General features: G+C 39.0%; 1 protein-coding gene across 2 annotated transcripts in view; it reads left to right on the plus strand.

The window, feature by feature from the left end:
- NSF (N-ethylmaleimide sensitive factor, vesicle fusing ATPase) overlaps positions 1–19,072 on the plus strand; it is a 147,310-nt gene that overhangs the window by 109,499 nt on the left and 18,739 nt on the right. For both annotated transcript variants that reach the window (XM_040640450.1, XM_040640451.1), the window contains exons 16-17: positions 8,156–8,222; positions 10,368–10,447. In XM_040640450.1, the coding sequence (XP_040496384.1) occupies positions 8,156–8,222; positions 10,368–10,447 (147 nt within the window). The remainder of the gene's footprint in view (positions 1–8,155; positions 8,223–10,367; positions 10,448–19,072) is intronic.

Here is a 19,072-nt window from a genome sequence, read left to right on the forward strand (position 1 = left end):
TTTTACATATCATTATTACTGTATATACATTTCTGGTTATTTCCTTAGGATAAATTCTCAGAATTGGGATTGCTAAAGTAAAAACATTAATATTTTGAAGATTTTTGATAAAGATTGGTATCAAAACTCTTATGTAAAAATACTGCTGATTTATAAAGTCCACCTCTTCAAAAAGTTGTACCAATTTACACTTGTAGCCCCATCATGTGAGTGTCCATTGCCTTGGGCTCTCACCCACATTTGATTTTATTAAAATATTTTTTTTTTTTTGCCAGGCTGCCTGGCTGGCTGAGTCGATGGAGTGTGTGCCTCTTGATCTCGGGGTTGTGGGTTCAAGCTCCATGTTGGGTGTAAACATTACTTAAAAATAACATCTTTAACAATTAATTAAAATATTTTTTGCCAATTTGAGAGGTAAAAGATTAGCATTTAAAATTATTTCTTCAGCTACATTTTAATAATGAAGTGCTCAAGTTAAAAGATTTTTTAAGTGTTTTATAATGGCAATAGTTTGTGAAACTCAGAAATATTATAATTTCATACAATTTAACACATTAATTTTTCTTAAATTGAGGTGGTCTGATTCATTGATTCATAGAACATCTTTATATACCATTTTATTACTTAAACCAAGAGGTAAGAGTTTTTGTTAGTAGAGAGGGTCATTCAGCTTGCTTTAGTGAGTATCTTAGATTTAATTGTAATTAAGCTGTTGCTTCTTGTTCACATATGGATGATGCTAAAAATACATGAAAGTAGTTTATTTTCAATTAATTTAAATTCTACCTTGTACTTCTCGTAATTTGCTTAATAAATCCTTTCTCCATGGATAAACTCCTCAACACTGCCATTATCCTCACGTTGGGGGGGGTGGGCGGAGATACCATATGTTCCATTAAGATGTTTGAAGGGTTTACAGATCTTCTTCTCCCCCATTTTATGTTTGTTTCCCAACTCCGTTCTGTTTTTAAATTTTAGTTCCTTTATCCATATTCACATCTATATTTTTTAAAAATCTATTTTACTCATTCTGTTAGTGGCATTAAATGAACAAAAGAACAGAACAGTAGAGTTTGATTTTAACTAGTTACCTAATCTTGATGCTTTCTGAGTGCACAATCAGTACAGAGAGGAAATAGAACAACCTGACGTGACTAAATTGAACAAAATTAAGTAGGAATATCAGTGACTTATAAAACTATACCCGTTAATAACATAATATAGTCTTGTTTTTAAAGGACTGAAAATTAATGGAAGAAATTTTCCTTTCCACTAGCTTTGCAAGAAGGAAATAATCTTCTTTGAATATCCTCCTGTAAATCCCACTGCAAATTGTAGTCTGTACAGAACAGAATCATGGTGCCTAATCCTCCTCTTTTCATGGTTTAGTCCATACAAAGAGCAGAGCTGGAAATTGGATCTTTTGACAGCAGTTACTAAGCAACAGAATTTGGATGTTTTTGGTTAACATCCTAATATATCATGTAGCTGATTTGTCGAAGTTTGTGCACGTATTAACTGAGAGAAGTGGGCACTCCGGAAGTGACTACAGGTCCCCATACGGCTGGGGGGTGGGCGCATGTTGTTGTTTTGTTTAATACACTTTGTCTCTTGGCGTTTGTTTCTCTTGGGCACACAAAGGAGGACGGTGCAGCCTTTAGTAGAACTTTTAAGACCTTGTGACTTTTTATATTATTAAGAATACCCCACTCTGTGGTTTGTGTTATGTAAAAAATGTAAGAATTTTTCCTGAAAAGCAGGGAGAACAAATGAGGGATTTTAAGGTCATTCCAGGAAGCTTTAGTGCTTTGCCAAAAGTTTAGGTCCACTTCCTGAGGCAGTTTCATTAGAAGACAGCTAATGTTTGCTTGGTCTACTCCCAAGTTATTTTTAGAAACTAGAGATTATTACTGATAGCACCGATTTGAATTTGCTCATTTACGTTTTTATATGCTACCAAATATGATTAGGGTAGGCTTTCAACTAATTGCTGACAGATTTACTGCATTAGGGATTTTTCTAAGTCATCAGATTCCTACTGTCATCAGATTCCTACTAACTAGGTACTTCACGCCAACCACTTCAGAATTGAGATGAACTCTTCAGCCCCAGAAGAACCAGAGAATTTGGCTTCACTTACCTCAGAGCACTAATGAGGTGATAGAAAATGGGGGACGGAATCCACTTAGAACACGCTTTGCTGTGGTTTGTGATTCTGAAAGGCTGGGATTAACATGGAGCTAATGTTGGCGTGTTCCCATTTGTACTCATGGAGACTCCAGAATCGGCAGCTGCCGCCCCTCCCCTCCACACAGGTGGCTCCTCGCTCGTCTGTAGATTCCAGGAGTGGGCTCGGTGCCGAGAGCGCTTGCAGGGTCCTCGCGGACCGTATTCAGACCTGCCCCGCGCCTCCCTGTCCTCCGGCTTGCATAGCGCATGCAGCACGTTCTTGCCTTCAGCCCAGCTCCTCACACTGGTTTGTGTCTTAGGACCTCGTACCTACTTTGCCCACAAGAGGGTTGGTACCAGAGAGCAGAAGTAGACTGTGGGATTCTCTGCTTTCTAGAGCTACTATTCATCTTCTAGAATAGACCTCTCATTACGTCCATGTTGACTGATGCCACTCTTTCACACACTTTTTCTTTCTTCGGTTCTTCAGATTTTCAGACTTCTCCCCGGCCTCGAAGACTACATATACTGATAATTTTACCTGCTCTCAGGAAACAGCCTGATAAAACTAGGATGACCAGACATTCTGATTTGCTTTGAGCAATCCTGGTTTTTACCTGTTAATTCAGCATGATTATTAACAGTGCCCCCCTTTCAGGTGTCCTGGTTTGCGTGATAACTGTTTCTCTGATCCCCAACTGATAACCTCTCCAAGAAAAGGCTTTAAGTGTCATACATTCGTAGTACTAATTGAGAGGATCTGAATTTAAATTTATTTTTAAAGAGTTTTTGACATACAGCCACTAGCCCCAGCTGCAGCCCACCTGCCTCCCTGGCGCTCGGCGTCATTCGATCTGGAGCAGGCACTGTGTCTGCCAGGTGCTGTTAGCAGGGGCAAGTTTGGCACTTCAGTTCGAGTGGGCAGTTTGTACAATTCTACTTTTTTTCTGCAGCTTTCTTTCTGGTCCATCTCCTCCTTTTTTGGGTTTATCTACCTAAAGTTGTGGTAGAACTTCCCAGCTCACTCTGTAAATCTCTCACTTAGATGTTCACCTGGCAGTGAATTGCATGTACTTGCCAGTCAAATCTGTCTTCTTAGTGAACGTTGTGCTGGGGCCTGGACCAGGGGGCGAGGAATGGAAGGGGCTGAGGAGACTAGGCCGAAAACAAGGATCCAGAGAAGTGGTGACTTTGTATTACATTAGTGACTAGGTAAGGCAAAGAATTATGTGTGGAAGAAGTGAAAGGGGTGTGTGTGTTTAAATTAGAGCAGAGTTGCCACCCAAAGGAGTTTCAGGTCAACTGAAACTGGTCAAGTTACAACTGGAATTGCACAGCCTTTGTCATGGTTAGTAGGTTGTTAAGAGAGTTAGCCCTGAGTGCTCCTCTCCTCATGATAGTAATTAGTACATTAAGAGCTGTCTGTAAAAAAAAAAAAAAAAAAAAAAACAAACCTACATTAAATGACTGCCATAGGTACTTTTCTTCTCAAGTCTTATAGGTAAATCATGCAGTCAGCTATGAAGTGATCTGTAAGGCTTCGTGAACACAGTATCTGAGATACACTGGTGAGACAGTGTACAGTTTATCATCAGTTTTGACCCCAGCAATGTCCTGAGTAAGGTTCCTGTAGCTGAGTAAGCTCTATACTGTTCTTGAGAAGGGAGAAGGGCTGACTTGGGAAAAATAGAGTACTGCAAATATCCTGGGCCCCTCTGACTCCAATCCACTCTAGTCCAGCCTGACAGACGGAGCTATATGCTTGCATCAGAGCCTTTAGTAGAATTCTGAAAAATGATTTGAAGAGCAAGTGTATTTTCAGTGACTCCTTGACATCACCAGAGTTCATAGGATACCACATTGACTGCTCTCTTGGTCCAGTCTTCAAAAAAAAAAAACATAGCCAAGAACTACTGTGAAACTGCTTCTAAACTTTTCTCCTGTCTTGGATTCACCAACTCAAAGCTTGATCATTATGTATCAAGAGGTTGAAATAAATGTCCTATTTTTCTTCCCTTTGTGGGGCGGGAGGGAGGGTGGTGCAGGGAGAGGTAAAGGGCTCCTATTTCGCTGGTCTTTACATGTACTCATGATCCATCCCCAAACCAGCTTCTCCTCTGTCCTCTATTTCAGTAGCCAAACCAGAAAGAACCCTCCACTCTAGTTTCTTCCTCATTACCACAACTATTCATCACCAAGTCCTTTCAGTTCTGCCTTCTAAATATCTCTAGAATCCATCCATTTATCGGAACACCTACTCCCCTTCCCACTTCCAGACCACCATTAGCTTTCACCTGGAGTTCTATAGTATTAAACAATGATTACTCCCCTCTGATGCTTTTCTATATAGTAGCCAGAAAAATGTTTCTAAATCATGAACTTGACATGGTGGTCCATTATTTAAAATCCTTTAGAGGCTTTTTATTGCCTTTATAATAAAATTTCAACTGGTATGAAATTTTTAAGACCCTCCATGTCCAGGCCCTTCTGTCACCTCTTCTGCTTCATCGCTCACCTACCATTCCCTATGCATACCACACTAAGACCTCTTCATTTTAATTCTTATTGACCATATGTCAGTTCCTGCAGTGCTCCTGAATTTTCTCGCTCTGAGCCTCCTAATATTCGGTGTGCTCTGCTTGGAACACCCTCTTCCCCATTTTCCACTGTTTATCCTTCAGATCTCAACTTAAATGCCACTTCCTAAATTTAGGACACTGTCACTGACTCCACAATCCTCCATGTCGGTTAAGATAGGCTAAGTTATGCTGCAATAATGAGCAACCCCCAAATCTCAGTGGGTTAACATAACAAAGGTTGTTTGTGGCTCATACTACGTGGCCTTCATGGCTCAGGGGAGGAGCTTTGCTCATTGTAGCTTCTCCGAGACTCAAACTAACTCATAGTAGAAGCTCCCTCTCACATGTGAGATCATGATAGCTGAAGCAGGATAAAGGGAATATGGTGAATCATTGCAGTTGCTCTAAAGCTCCTTTTAGAAAGTGATATATATATTCAGTTGTATTTCATTAGTGGAAGCAAGCCCTGTAGTCGTCCCTGCCTTGAGAGGGGGCCGGGAACTACAATCCTACCACATGCTAGAAAGAGAACCAGTATGTGTGGGGGTATCCCCAAGGACTACTGTCTCATCTCGTATTTCCTCCAACATAGTAGTGTCATGCTTTGTTATGGTTACCTGTGACCTGCTTCCCCCACTCCAAGCTTTGTGGAGTTATGATCATACTTGTCTCATTCATTACTCTCTCCATTGCCTTCATTAATGCTTGACACATAACAGCAGTTTGAAAATATTTGTTGAATGACTGCACAGAGTAACACTCAAGATTTGGTACTTAGCCTATTATTCTTTTATCTCTGCCATTTCTCCTTGAGCTCTCTTCCCCTCGCGTGCTTTCAGCAGTCATTGCCCTGAGGGTGAGCTCCATACCCTGACTTCAGTCATACGTCTCCAACTATACTCACTTGATATTTCTGCTTGAATATAAAATGCATATTTATGAGGGGTCTGGGTGGCTCAGTCGGTTAAACGTCTGCCTTGGGCTCATGTCATGATCTCAGGGTCCTGGGATCGAGCCCTGCAGGTGGTCTCCCTGGTCAGTGGGGAATCTGCTTCTCTTTCTACCCTCTGCCCCTTCCCCCTGCTTGTGCACTCGCTCTCTCTCTGTCTCTCTCTCTCTCAAATAAATAAATAAAATCTTTAACAAACAAAATAAAATGAAATGCTTATTTATTCTTGCAGTCAATATTTATTGATTACTTTATGATAAGGCATTATATTAATTGATTTGAGGATACGTCGATAATTAAGATAGTACTTGCCTTCAGAGGGCTTATATTCTAGTATAATATAAGGAAGAGTGTAAAGAATCCTTAATACGTACACAATATACAAAATGCTATACCAGAGCAGAGCAGAGACAAGTGATTTATGGCAAGATGGAATTAGAACTTGTGTTGTTTCAACCGCTGAATTCACTGGGCAAGTACTGTTCTGTGCCAGGTCCTCGAGATGACATGAATCAAGTTTTTATCCACCTCACAATCCAATGGGGAGAAAGGGTAAATGGGATTTTTACACAGTATAGGAGAGTGACTGAGGGGTAAAGGGGATGGTGCAAAGGAAAGCAGCAGAGGCTTTCTTTCACGCATACATACAGGAGACAGTTGTTAAGCACCAGTGCCATGTCAGGACATTGAAAACATAATACCGAGGAAGACAATTCCTTCCTTAAAGAACAGATAGTGTGTTGGGAGGAACTTATTATCTGGATTGCCAACCTGAGTCGATTTGTTTTGCCATGTTTTTGTTTTGCATCTTTAAGGGTGGCTTTTGAGGGTAAAAAAGACCATGTATAGCTAATTTAAGGTTTAAACAATGAAAGGGAGCATATTAAAATTTTGTAATTTAAAACCTAGTTTTTCAACACAAAAGAAAACAAACTTTTAAAAAATCCCTTTACATCTCTTATTCTATTTGTAGGTCTAGTGAAGGTTAGCAGTTCCTTAAAAGGGGACTTTTACAACTTAATTAAATTTCTTTAAATATTTTATTTTTTTTTTCTTTAAATATTTTAAACTATACTTACACATTTAAAATGTTTTATTTTCTCTTTGAAGTACTTCAGTTGTTTGTCTAACAAACAAAACATTGAGTTTCAAAATAACTATAATTTGTTTAGTAATAAATTAAAATACAACTAATAATATATATATGGTGAATCTTAGATTACCTTTACCATTTTAAAGTTATCTTTTGCCTTCCAACATAAAAACTTATCAAAATGAATTATTCAACAGTATATTTTAAATTGAACTAGCAAGGCTAATCTATTAATCTTGATATGGTAAATTTTCTTAATTGTTACAAATACTTTTGAGACCAGGCATATATAAGTTGTCTTTAATATGAAAAAATATTAATACTGAAGACTTGATTTACCTTATTTCTGTGCCTAATACTTAATTATCTATGGTTAAAAGATAACCACTAAGGAGTATCATGCCACCCCGAGCAAGATGTGTGGAGTGGTGGTTAGCATCTTGGTGCCCTGAGGTTATTTATCAACCAGAAAGACTGGGCTGGGATGCAGAAATTAATTCTTACCGTTGACATCTGTGGGGTGCCCTGAACCCCGGTTATAGTCACTAGGGTAGGAACCCCCACATTTATGAAAAGGCTGGTCCCAAGGCTGTGGGCACTTACATCCAACTTATACATAAATTAAATCTTCTGTCTGGCTTGAAATTGCCACATCCTTGTCAGGATATAACAACTTCCTTTACTGCTTGCTTTAATTTGCATTTCTTTCACTATCTTAAGACAGTGTACTATTATCTTTTTTCTGGTTCTAAAGATACATCTATCTGATCCTTTATAACCAACTTTAATTCTTCTGTGAACATTTTGACCATTATGGTCTGATTTGCATGAACAGGATTCTGTTCTCTCAGTGTTGTTCCTGCTTAACAGGGCCGCAATTCTTATCGATAATAAAACGACATTCGGTTTTATTCTACCCATCCCTTGTGGCTTCAGCTAGCTCTTGGGTCACAACACTGAAGTCGCGCTCCTGACATAGGAGGAGAGACCATTGTGATACATTTGATGGGATTTGTCAGTTGATTAATGACCAGCGGTTCCTCAGCATGGGCAGGTGTGACACGTCCAGCTGGTGAGGCTGAAAACAGCATTACCCTTCTTCTTGCTCAGCCAAGATCCAGTTGTGTTGTCTTGAGCAAGTCATTTAACTGCTTTGGGCCTCAATTTCCTCATTTTTAACTTGTAAGAACTCTTAGTTCCAAAATCCTAGTATCTGTTAAATTCTAACATAGTAGAGTCTGAAATATTGGTTTTCTATTGTGCTTTGTTTAGGCATTGCTCAAGAATTAACTAAATTTCATCTTCTTGGAAATTGTCATAATTATGGAGAGCACTGGGATAATAAATGGTTTTACTTTCTTCCAGATCTTTGACGATGCGTACAAATCCCAGCTTAGCTGTGTGGTTGTGGATGACATTGAAAGACTACTTGGTGAGTCATAATTTCTGCCACTGTGCTATCTTCGCCACATTACACTAATGTCTCACAAATTGCAAGAGAAAAATAACGGGTATTTATAAACTATAAGGCAATAGAAATACTTTTCTTTGTCTTACAGGGAGTTATGTTACCTGTTATAGCTGAAGTCAGTGATGATCTTCATGTTAGATATGCCTTACGACCATAACTCCATTATGAACTGCTTTCCCATCAGGGCCCACACCTCACGTTATTTTCTTTCTTGCACAGAGTTCTCTGCCCGTAATAAATGATCAGTAGTTTCCATTGATGGATATATTTGCTATTTAGTACCTCTGGACTGCCTGTACCCCAGAGTTTCCAGCTAGGAACTTTGATAGAACTAAGGGAAAAACGGGCTTATGAATGGAGTGAAATAACACTTGGGAGAAGCTACAAGTTCTCTTGTATCCCAGTCTGTTTTATAAGAACGAGTCCCTGTTATAATGCATTTATTCCAGGTTTATCTAATTTTTGCAAATAAAATATACCTGTTTTATAAGAACTGAGACTGTGTTCCCTTCTTTACTTATCCCATAGAGTAATTGTGCAGACAAAAGTGGGGTAACAGTGTTGAAAACATTCTGAAAGTTACAGGTGCTCTACAATAGTTAAAAAAATTTTTTTAAAATATTGATTAACCATTTCTTATGCTGAAATGCACTGCTGCCAGATACAAAGATGAATAGTAGGACAGTCCCTGCGTGCAACTCGTAAGATGTAATCTCCCAGTACATGCCAGAAAAGTGTTGTTACTTACATTTATTTCATTGCAAAAATTAGATACATCTGGAATAAATGCATTATAATAGTGACTCGGGATGCTGTGATCACTGTATTGAAATTGAACCCATGTGGTGACTTCATAAACTTCTGAAAATACCACCCAACACCTGAGTAATCCCTTCTTAAGCTATCCAAAATGGTGTAGTAGTGATTTCGAAGTTAACTGTTCTTACCACATTTTCCTCATGATTTTCAGACTTGCTTTAGGTCCTCTGTTATTTATTTTTATTTCTTAAGGCAATGTTTGTTATAAAGCAAAGACGTACCTATATATAACAAGGTGTATCTGAGGTCTTCTTAATTTGATAGTTTTATCTAGTGACCTGGGGTTTTTGGTCTGCTGTTTTTGATACATTTCAGCCCAGTTTATAGGATTATTTCTTTAAAAGCTTTTAAGCACAAACTCATAGCTCTGTGTAAATTCCTTTATCTAAACACAATTGAGATGTGTGGTCATAGCAACACTACTGTGTCAGGAATGTGTGCCCTCCGAGTATATTTTCACTTGTATGAATAGTTATTACCTATACTTGTTTGTTCATTTATTCAACAAAGTAAGCTGAGCCCTTACTACTCTGCTAGAATTATTAGGCTCTCAGAAAAAATAAGTAACATGCTGGTGTTGTAACATATATTGGTAAAAATTATTGCAAAGTAGAATGTGCCCTGTGTTCTGGATAATTCGGAAAAGGGAAAGATCACTTTTGACTTCAGAGGGCTGGTGCCTGAAGGTAGTTCTAAGCATAAGGCAAGGGTGCATGCGTATGCACTATTCAGAGAAAGCTGGATTTATGCTGAATCTTGAAGGATTAGTAGAAGTTTAACAGAAAGTTATAGAAAGTTCTCTGTTCTTCACCAACCAAGGACCATTCTTAGTGACTTTACCATCATCTCAGTTATATTTAATACCTTACTTACATTATTAATTGCTGTTTCCCCCTCTACTCATTTTCTAGTATGTTTTGTTGCCTGTGAGCTTACTGTATTACCATGGTTTGCAGTAATTTCTTGGAAATGGTTGGTAGATACACCTGGCTATTTTCTTCATTAAAAAAAACAACAAAAAAATAAACTGTCTCTGAATATTAGACAAAGATGTCTACCTGAACTCAAAATGGATATTTAGAAGCTTTTTAAAAAATGTTACAGATGTGAGTTCTTACATAATGTTTTAAGCCTTTCAGTTATTGGAGATACTATTCTTCTAATTATCGTTAGTTGCATGACAGTTACTTAAGACTATGTTTACTCTTGATGCAGAAAAATCTGAATGTTTGGAATATGTGCATATGTGTATCGAATCCCTAAAACACAGCAATGTTTCTGTTCCAGATTATGTCCCTATTGGCCCTCGATTTTCTAATCTGGTATTACAGGCTCTTCTCGTGCTACTCAAAAAGGCACCTCCTCAGGTAAAAATAATATAAGGAACATTTCCACAGAATTTTTCCAGTATATTGCGTATAATGGTGCATATAAGCTGCTAACTAAGCAAGTGATCATTAACGTAAAATTCTGTTGTTGAGGGGCTTTGGAAAAGTCATCTGGTCTGGACTTCTGTTTTAAGGTAAATGATTTTCTTAACAGAGAAGTTTCCTTTCCGAAGACCCCCAAATCCTAGTTTCGATCAGTGTTCTGTTTTTGTTGTTCTGTAAATTTCCCAGGATGTTACATATCCCTAGCCACCTGCATCTCCCATGAGAGATCATGATATTCATGTAGAAGGGATGGAATATACATTCCCATTTGTTTCATTTATCATCGGATAGATTTTCCTAAGAAATTGTATTTGAGGATATTTATTTCCTGTAGGCAGATTTTTCTTTTTAAAAAATGTTTACAGTGAAGCTTGAGTTATGTCTCTTGTGTCGTGTGGCACTTTTGAGGAGGGAGTTCATAGCCAGATCCTTGTTCATGTGGTTGCATTTTTACTGATGTGGCTACTGGAGACTGGTGATTTTGATAACACATTTAAAAGTAATCTATGAGGGTTGGCTAAATATGTTAATTACGTAGAGGCTGCCAGAGCATGTTTGGCTATGACACAAGACACCAATTCTCTTGATTGATTTTGTGTGCTGTAACCTTCAAGAAATGCCAAAGACAGATACAAAGAGGTTAAGCATTAACTTGAAAAACATCTTAATGTCTGTATGGGAATCTTGTATTGAAGTTATAGATTTTAACTAGGCTGTATGGAAAATATTTCTTGTTAAGTTGATGAATCTGCTTTTTAATTTAAGTTAAAATTGTGTGTGTGTGTGTGTGTGTGTGTGTGTGTGTGTGTGTGTGTGTTAGAACTAAAAGTGATGGACTTGTCTTGATTTTCTGGGATTTTTTTGTTTTTTTGTATTTCTAGAATAGTGAAAAGAAACATAAGGTACAACAGCCTTGAAAATTTACTGCATATATGCACTGTAAGGATTTTGTAATCATTTTTCCATAAACTATCATTCCCGGTATTTGGGAATTAGCTCGTCCTAAGGCTGAAGTTAGAGAACTGGGTGTATTTTTCCCTTCTCTGATTCCTGCAATAAGTATATAAATAGATAAATATAAAGTTGCTGGAAGAGTCGCTTGGGTGGCTCAGTCGGTTAAACATCTGACTCTTGATTTTGGCTCAGGTCGTGATCTCAGGGTCCTGGGATCAAGCCCTGCACTGGGCTCTCCACTCAGTGGGGAGTCTGCTTGTCTCCCTCTCCCACTGCTCACACAGGCACACTGTCTCTGTCTCTCTCTCTCAAATAAATAAATAAAATCTTTAAAAATAAATAAAGTTGCTGGAAAAAGTAAATAACCCCAATATCCATATATATCACATACAAAAAGAATCCTTTCCTATGATATAGCATTTTAAAAATTATTAGATTGGGAGACTTTCTCCAGGCATTTAAATTTATATCTTATTCAGGGGCACCTGGGTGGCTCAGTTGGTTAAGTTTCTGTCTTTGGCTCGGGTCATGATCGCAGGGTCCTGGGATCGAGTGCCGCATCTGTTTCCTTGCTCATCAGGGAGCCTGTTTCTCCCTCCACCCACTCCCCCCTGCTCATGCTCTCCCTCTCTGTCTCTCAAATAAATAAATTAAATCTTTTAAAAAAATAAATTTATATCTTATTCAGTCTTTAGCTAAAAAGAATTTATGCTAAAAGTCATTGGGAGAAGGAAGAATTATTTTTCAATGATATTTTTTAAACTGCTTGTCCTTTACCTTGGCAAATACATATATTTAAACAGAATTATTTGTAATCCAAAATAGATACCAATAGAAATAAATAGAGCATATTAAAAACACTTGCAGCATTTTGACTAAAGACTTAAGAATAACTTTCCATTTTGTAAAAATAATTGTAAAATTCTTGAGGAAAGGAACATTACCTAATGTTTTAAATCTTACAATGTCTGGCACCAGTTTATACGGGTATACTTCATGAACAACTTATTCCACAAAAAATACAGACAACTTCTAAAGAGATTTTTTGAGTGTCCGCTCATTTTGGTGGCCTTAAGTATTTTGTATTGTTGTATTTGGCAAAGTATGATTAAAGTGAAAACATTCAAAAATAAATAAATTTCAAATGGTCAACGAGCACGTGAGAAGATACTCCACATCATTAGCCGTCAGGGAAATGCACATCAAAGCCACATGAGATACCACTTCATACCCACCAGGATGGCTACAACCAAAAAGGCAGATAACAATAAGCGTTGCTGTGCATATGGAGAAATTGCAACCCTTATGCGCTGCTGGTGGGAATATAAAAATTGTGCAGCCTTTGGAAAATAGTCTAGCAGTTCCTCGAAACGTTAGAGATAAAGATACAATATGACCCAACAATTTAGGTATATACCCCAAAGAAATGAAAATATATGTCCACACAGAAGCTTGTAGATATGTTCAAAGCAGCATTATTCATAATAGCCAAAAGCAGGCACAACCCAGGTGTTCACAAAAACTATGGTATATCCATACAATGGAATATCATTCAGCAATAAAAAGAAGTGAAGTCTGAAACATGCTGCAACATGGATGAACCGTGAAAACATGCTAAGTGAAAGAAGCCAGTCACAAAAGACCACAGATTGATTCCATTTGTATGAAATGTCCAGAACTGGCACATCTGTAGAGGCAGAATCTAGTAGATTCACGGTGGCCTAGGCCTGGAGGGGTGGATAGGGGAGTGAGAGGTGCCTGCTAACAGGTGTGGGTTTCTTCTTGGGGTGTTTCACATGTTCAGAAATGGATCATGGTGATAGTTGCACATTCTGTGAATATACTAAACAGCACTGAATTGCACACTTGAAATCAGTGAATTGTGTGTTCTGTGACTTCTGTCTCAATAAAACAGATACTTTAAAGAAGAAAGTGATTGCAAAGCTGCTTAAGTGATGAAAGGAGGGTTAAAGGGAGAGCTGGAAGCAAGGAGTGAGCATCCAGGTACATGGCCCAACTTGGGAGAAGTCCTAGAAACAGGGATTGGATCATTAAAAAGGGATGTGGGATGAATTTCTCTAAGGACCGAAAAGGAGGGATATGGGAATATATAAGAAGTCAAAGATAGATCTGGTTGCCTTAGTGACTGGAAATGGTGGGGATTCTCTTTTAAGGGTTACCAGCCTGTCGTTAATCAGAATTCGGTGACTCTGACCTGGACTGCTGGATGATGGCCTACTGTGTGAGCACGTCAGTGGCCGGGGAAGTAAATGTTTCCAGTGTATCTAGTTGGCGTACATTTGACAAAATAAAAATATGCTTTCTCTGTACCACCTTGCTTTTTAAATTAGTATGTATTCTCTCAGGAGAATAAGGGAGAATTTTCAGGCTGATCCAGTGGCGAGAATATTTGTCTTTATAAAGTGAAAGCATTCACTTCACCAAACCATTATCTGTGTCGGTTTTTCAGATGTTTTCAATTAAATATTAAAAGTGTATGAATCTGAGTGTTGTAGAGCCACCTAGGGTGGTAGAAAACTATTATTTTTATCACCGTCAAGAAAACAGAGAAGTTGAAGGCATTTTTCTTTAAAAAGAGGAACTGTACATGTGTACAATATAGTAATCATATCAGCCACAGAATCCTTAATATTGCATTTGTTGTAATTCCAGCTTTCACACAGAAAAATTATGTGTGCATGTGTGCACATGCTCAAATAAAAGAATCCCTTCAGGGGCACTATGTTGTTATGTATCAAGATATTCTCTTTTCTCCTCCTCCCCTCCCCCACCCCCCCTCCCTCGCTGTAAATTGGCTTATTAAAACTGGCTCACAAGCCTTCTTTTTTTCCCTTTGTGATTGCTTTGGTCTTGGATTTTCAGTGTAGGACTAAAAATTCAAGTCAGATTTCAGTTACTAGGATAATTTTCTTTGAATTTTAAATTTTTCTAAGTAAATGCATAGATTTTTAATGAACCCGGTATTCAGTGGGTTTGCTTTAAATTTAGCTGGAGAGTTAATTTCATGATTGATTTATTAGCCCTTTGAAAGTATAAAAAGTGGTATCTGTAGTTCATGAAGACTGAAAAACATCATCACATTTTGTTTAGCATCTTTTTAAAACCAATTAAAAGCTTTTCTAAAATGGATTGAACAGGAGAAAATAAAACATGTTCCCTAGGTCTTTATTTCAATCAAGTTGCCCTGTGTTGTGCAGGAGAAGAGATCGAGGGGGGGTAGAACACTGAAAAGGGCTGTCCCAGCAGGGAGCCACGCCGGAGAAAAGGGCTGCTCTGAGAACTCCCGGCGGCGGCTCAGAAAGCCCCCGGCTGGCTTCATCTACATGCAGAGTCACACAAGGCATGGGGGCGCTCACCGGCACCACAGAGGTTTCACATGTGCTTCCCTGCTGATTCCTGTGAAAAGCTAACAATTGGCTCGGAGGGTAAAAGACCACTGCAGTTCACCCTCCCCGAGCTGGATGTACAATTTGTCCAGTGTTAGGAAATGTCCGGCTTAGCAGTGAGAGGCTTGAAGACACCCCTCCTTCCAGTGAGATTCCTAAAGCCGGCTCTTTTACTCAGTGACACTGGGGCTCTTTTCAGGTTTTGCAGATTTATGGAAGTTGAGGAGAATGTGCTTTTCAACATCAGGAGGATGAAAGCCTTAGTCTTAATGTCAAGGAAGAAGCAGTAGGAAAGCCGTAAGGCCAGGTAAATCTTCCCGCAACGTGCAGCACCGACAGCTTTACTATTTCCCTCATTGGGCCCTTCTGGCACCTTCTTTTTTTCTTTTTTGGGAGACAAAATAAAGTGCCCGCAAAGGAACTCTTCAGGCTCTAAAATGACATGACTTCCCAGTTTCCTCAACAAGTGCGGGAGTAGTTAGTTAAGCCCATTAACCTGACTGCTTCAGTGCTGGATTCACTTGACACTTTGGGGAATCCCATTGGAAGACTGCATCCGTGGCCACCAGAATGGCCTTGTCATTTATGGAGACCCATTCCTCTTTGAGCTCAGCGTAATAGTATATAGAAAACGGTAGCATCTGTTGAGGTAAGTCAGGTAAATGGCCGCCACCGCTCTCAGCCAGACAGAGGCGCAGCTCCCCACCCCCACCCCAGTGCCACCCAGCCTTCCCCAGGGCTGACGAGAACCGATACCTTAGTCCACCTATAACTCCTTTGCAGCATACCAGTTGGAAAACTCTTTGGAAACTGTAAACTCTTACAAGAGAAGACCACTCTGAATTCATAACAGTATTACTGAAGGAGAATTCAGACCTAGGGGTTGTTAGAGTTTTAGGTAAAGTAAAAGTTGTTGGAAAAAACCAACTTCCTCACTGCTCTGGCACCTAGGAATATTACCTGATAAGAAAGAAGTAGGGTTTAGAGCCAGGACTGGCATCACGTACCAATAAAAAACTGTAGTGAGCTGCAAGTGGGAACTCGGGCAGGTGTATCTGTTTGTCCCATGGATTTTGTTTTAACATCACCAGTCCCTGGACAAGATTGCTCTTCGTGTAATCCTGACACGACGTCTGAGTACAGTCTTACTTCAGAGATGTTGTTAGGAAGTCTTGGTAATATTAAGCAACTCTTCAGCCTTTGGGTTGCTTCAGCGAAATAAGCAGATAATGGAAGAGACTCCAAATCGTGCAGGCCTAAACATGAGTATCTCCCCATCTATCTGTTCAAAATTAACTCTGGCTAATGACTACAATATGACTCAATAAGATGTGTAACCACTTTAGGAAAGAGGTGTAGTCAATCTGCCAGACACATTAGTCGTAATCACTGATGTGATGACTTGTGCATTGGACTGCTTTGTTGAAGAAAAGCTGTATGATGGTTGACAATTTAGTGGCCCAGTTTTTCCATTTATTCAGTCAGTGACATTAGATGGCTACTGTATTTTATAAAATTCTCTATACTTTGCTTAGTATAGTAGGTTGTCTCAAAGTTCTATATAAATCGAATATATATATATATATATATAACTTTGAGACATATATATATGTGTGTGTATATATATGTATATATATATATATATACACACACATATATATATGTAGGATGATTTCAGATACATAAAAAGTAGTGCAAGAAATTTGGTGAGTCCTTTTATAAAACATTGCTACAGATACCTGCTAAATAAAACCATGTTTTCAGGGGCACCTGGCTGGTTTAGTCGGTGGAGCATGTGAGTCTTAATCTCAGGGTCATGAGTGCAAACCCCACGTTGGGTGGGGAACTTACTTAAAAAATAAATCAAGTACATAAATAAATAAAAACAGACACACATTTTAAAAAAAAAACATGTTTTCAAAATAGGGTTTTTGGTTTGGTAGAGTGCATCTATAATAGGTATTAATGAATACAAAAAATTATAAGACATGTATACACCATTTTCAGCTAATTCAAAATTAAATATCTAAAGTTTAGTCATCGGGGAACTGCTAATGGGGCTGAGACACAATACTCTATCCCTGCCAGAATGTCTTCGTTGAGCCCCATTGCCATAAATATATTATTGCAACATGACGTCAGTGTTAGAAGTGTTGATTTTAGTGAATCTTGTTGTGAGGACCCCCTCTGCAGAACTGCTCTTGGAGTCAGAAAACCTGAGTTTGAGTGTTAGTTCAGTCAACTTTGAACTAGTCCCTTACTATCTTTGTGTATTTCTTCATCTGTAAAATGGAGGTAATTCTCCCTGCCTTACCTACCCCATTGAGGGCCAGCGAAGATAATGTACAGTGAAGTCCTCTGTAAACCTGGGGACTACACAGAAGGCTAAACCTGATGCTTTATTGTGAAAAGCGTGGGGTTACTGAAAAGTAGGAACCTGCCATTGTCCACAGAGCATGTCATTTGTAAAGGATTGATGTATAGAGTCTTATCCTAACATCTTCGAAAAGAGAACGGATGTTCTCTTGATTTGAATATTCCCATCGCTTGGGGCCAAGGGTTGACCATCTCAGATTCTGTTTGTTCCTGTTTTGTGGCTGTTTCAAAGTTCTTAGAGGGTCTAATATTTCATTAAGGCTATTGTATGGAACTAGAAATGTATTTCCCAGTTTGTTTATTTTTAAAGAAAAGAGGTGCCAGTCCACAGACTCTTTTTAGCCTGTATGACAGAAAAACTAAAGAAAGCAACTCCTATATGTAGCAGATCATCAGAAAGTGTGTTGGAGTTCCAGCCTGGAGTGCCCAGGCGCAACTTCCTTCATTCTCATTACGGAGGGAAAAATAATAAGTATGCCCCTATCTCCCATGTGCTGGAATTTAGAAGCATCCTAAGTACTCTGGTTTGAGAATTAGAGATCCCTGTTATAAATGAAGAATGAAACAGAGACAGGAATTTCAGGGCTCAACAGGGTAAGGAGTAGAGGGAGGAACAGGGCTTCTGGCCATTGTCAGCTCCCTGAGGACACTACCTGTTATGTTTATCCTCAGCCTCCAAGGACTGGCCCACCTACTTGCTTTTTCCCTGCAGCCACCTGTTGCTTGTGACTAAAGCTCTCCTTTTCTCCTACCTCACAGTGGACCAGAGTAGTGTCTCTCACCTCTCCTGCCTTCTTGTCCCTGAAACAAGTACATAGATCTTTGGAGATTTCTTAGGGCTTTATACTGTGTGGCATAACAACTGTTGGGCAAGAAGAGCCAGTAAGAGAAATCTTACAAAAGGTCCAGAACAATCCGTCAATATTCTGATAGTTATTGGGGTGTAAATGGAACAAGGTCTTGATCTTTTTAAGTCACTGCTTGGTCTACCGTCACTACTTGGTCACATCTTCATCTTGACAACCTTCCTTACCCCTCACATTGGGGAATGGAAAGAGGGCTTCCACAGGCAGGCTCCAGACAATCTGAGCAGCTCCACCTTTTCTTTTCTTTTCTTTCCTTTTTTTTTTTTTAAACCAGTTAGGCTATGTGGATGATGATATTTACTACAAATGGGGTATTTTTGAAGATGGTGGGTCTTAACTACACATAGAACTAACATTGGCAGTGAAATAAGAGCACGGGAGTTAGAATTCAAAGACTTGAATTAGAATCCAGTTACTTTGGAGCCTCAATTTTCACTTTTCTAGAATAGGAACAATAGAAATATTGAAGTTGAGAATGTGAGAATTAAATAAGAGAAATGTTTATTGTAGTTCTCCGTCAACTGCAAAGCACAACTCAGTTATTAATTTATTTTTCACATCAAAGAAAACTCTGACTCTTGTCTTTCCTCACACACAAAATATATAAAACCAACAAAGCAACCAACCCATATCAAAGGAGCTCGGCTCCACATGGCTGCTGCTGAAGAAACCAGCCCTAGAAATCCGGAAGAGAGAACATAGCAGCTTTCTCTGCCGGCCCTCTTGCTCCCTGCAGCACCTGCCTGCCTTAGCCAGCCCTGGAGCAAGCGGAAGAAGGGGGCCGGTTTCCAAAATAAGAGGGGCAATATTGGGAAGGGAGGACAGAGAGAAATATCTAGGTGACCACAGTCAGATGGAAAACTCTGGCCACCCAGCTAGTGACCCATTGTCTATATAAACTGAACCTGTGTCAGAAACTGCCTGCATAACTGTCAAGTCACCTTTCACTTAATCCC

This window comes from Ursus maritimus, unplaced genomic scaffold (genome assembly GCF_017311325.1).
Source record: "Ursus maritimus isolate PB19 unplaced genomic scaffold, ASM1731132v1 scaffold_24, whole genome shotgun sequence".
Lineage (NCBI taxonomy): Eukaryota > Metazoa > Chordata > Mammalia > Carnivora > Ursidae > Ursus > Ursus maritimus.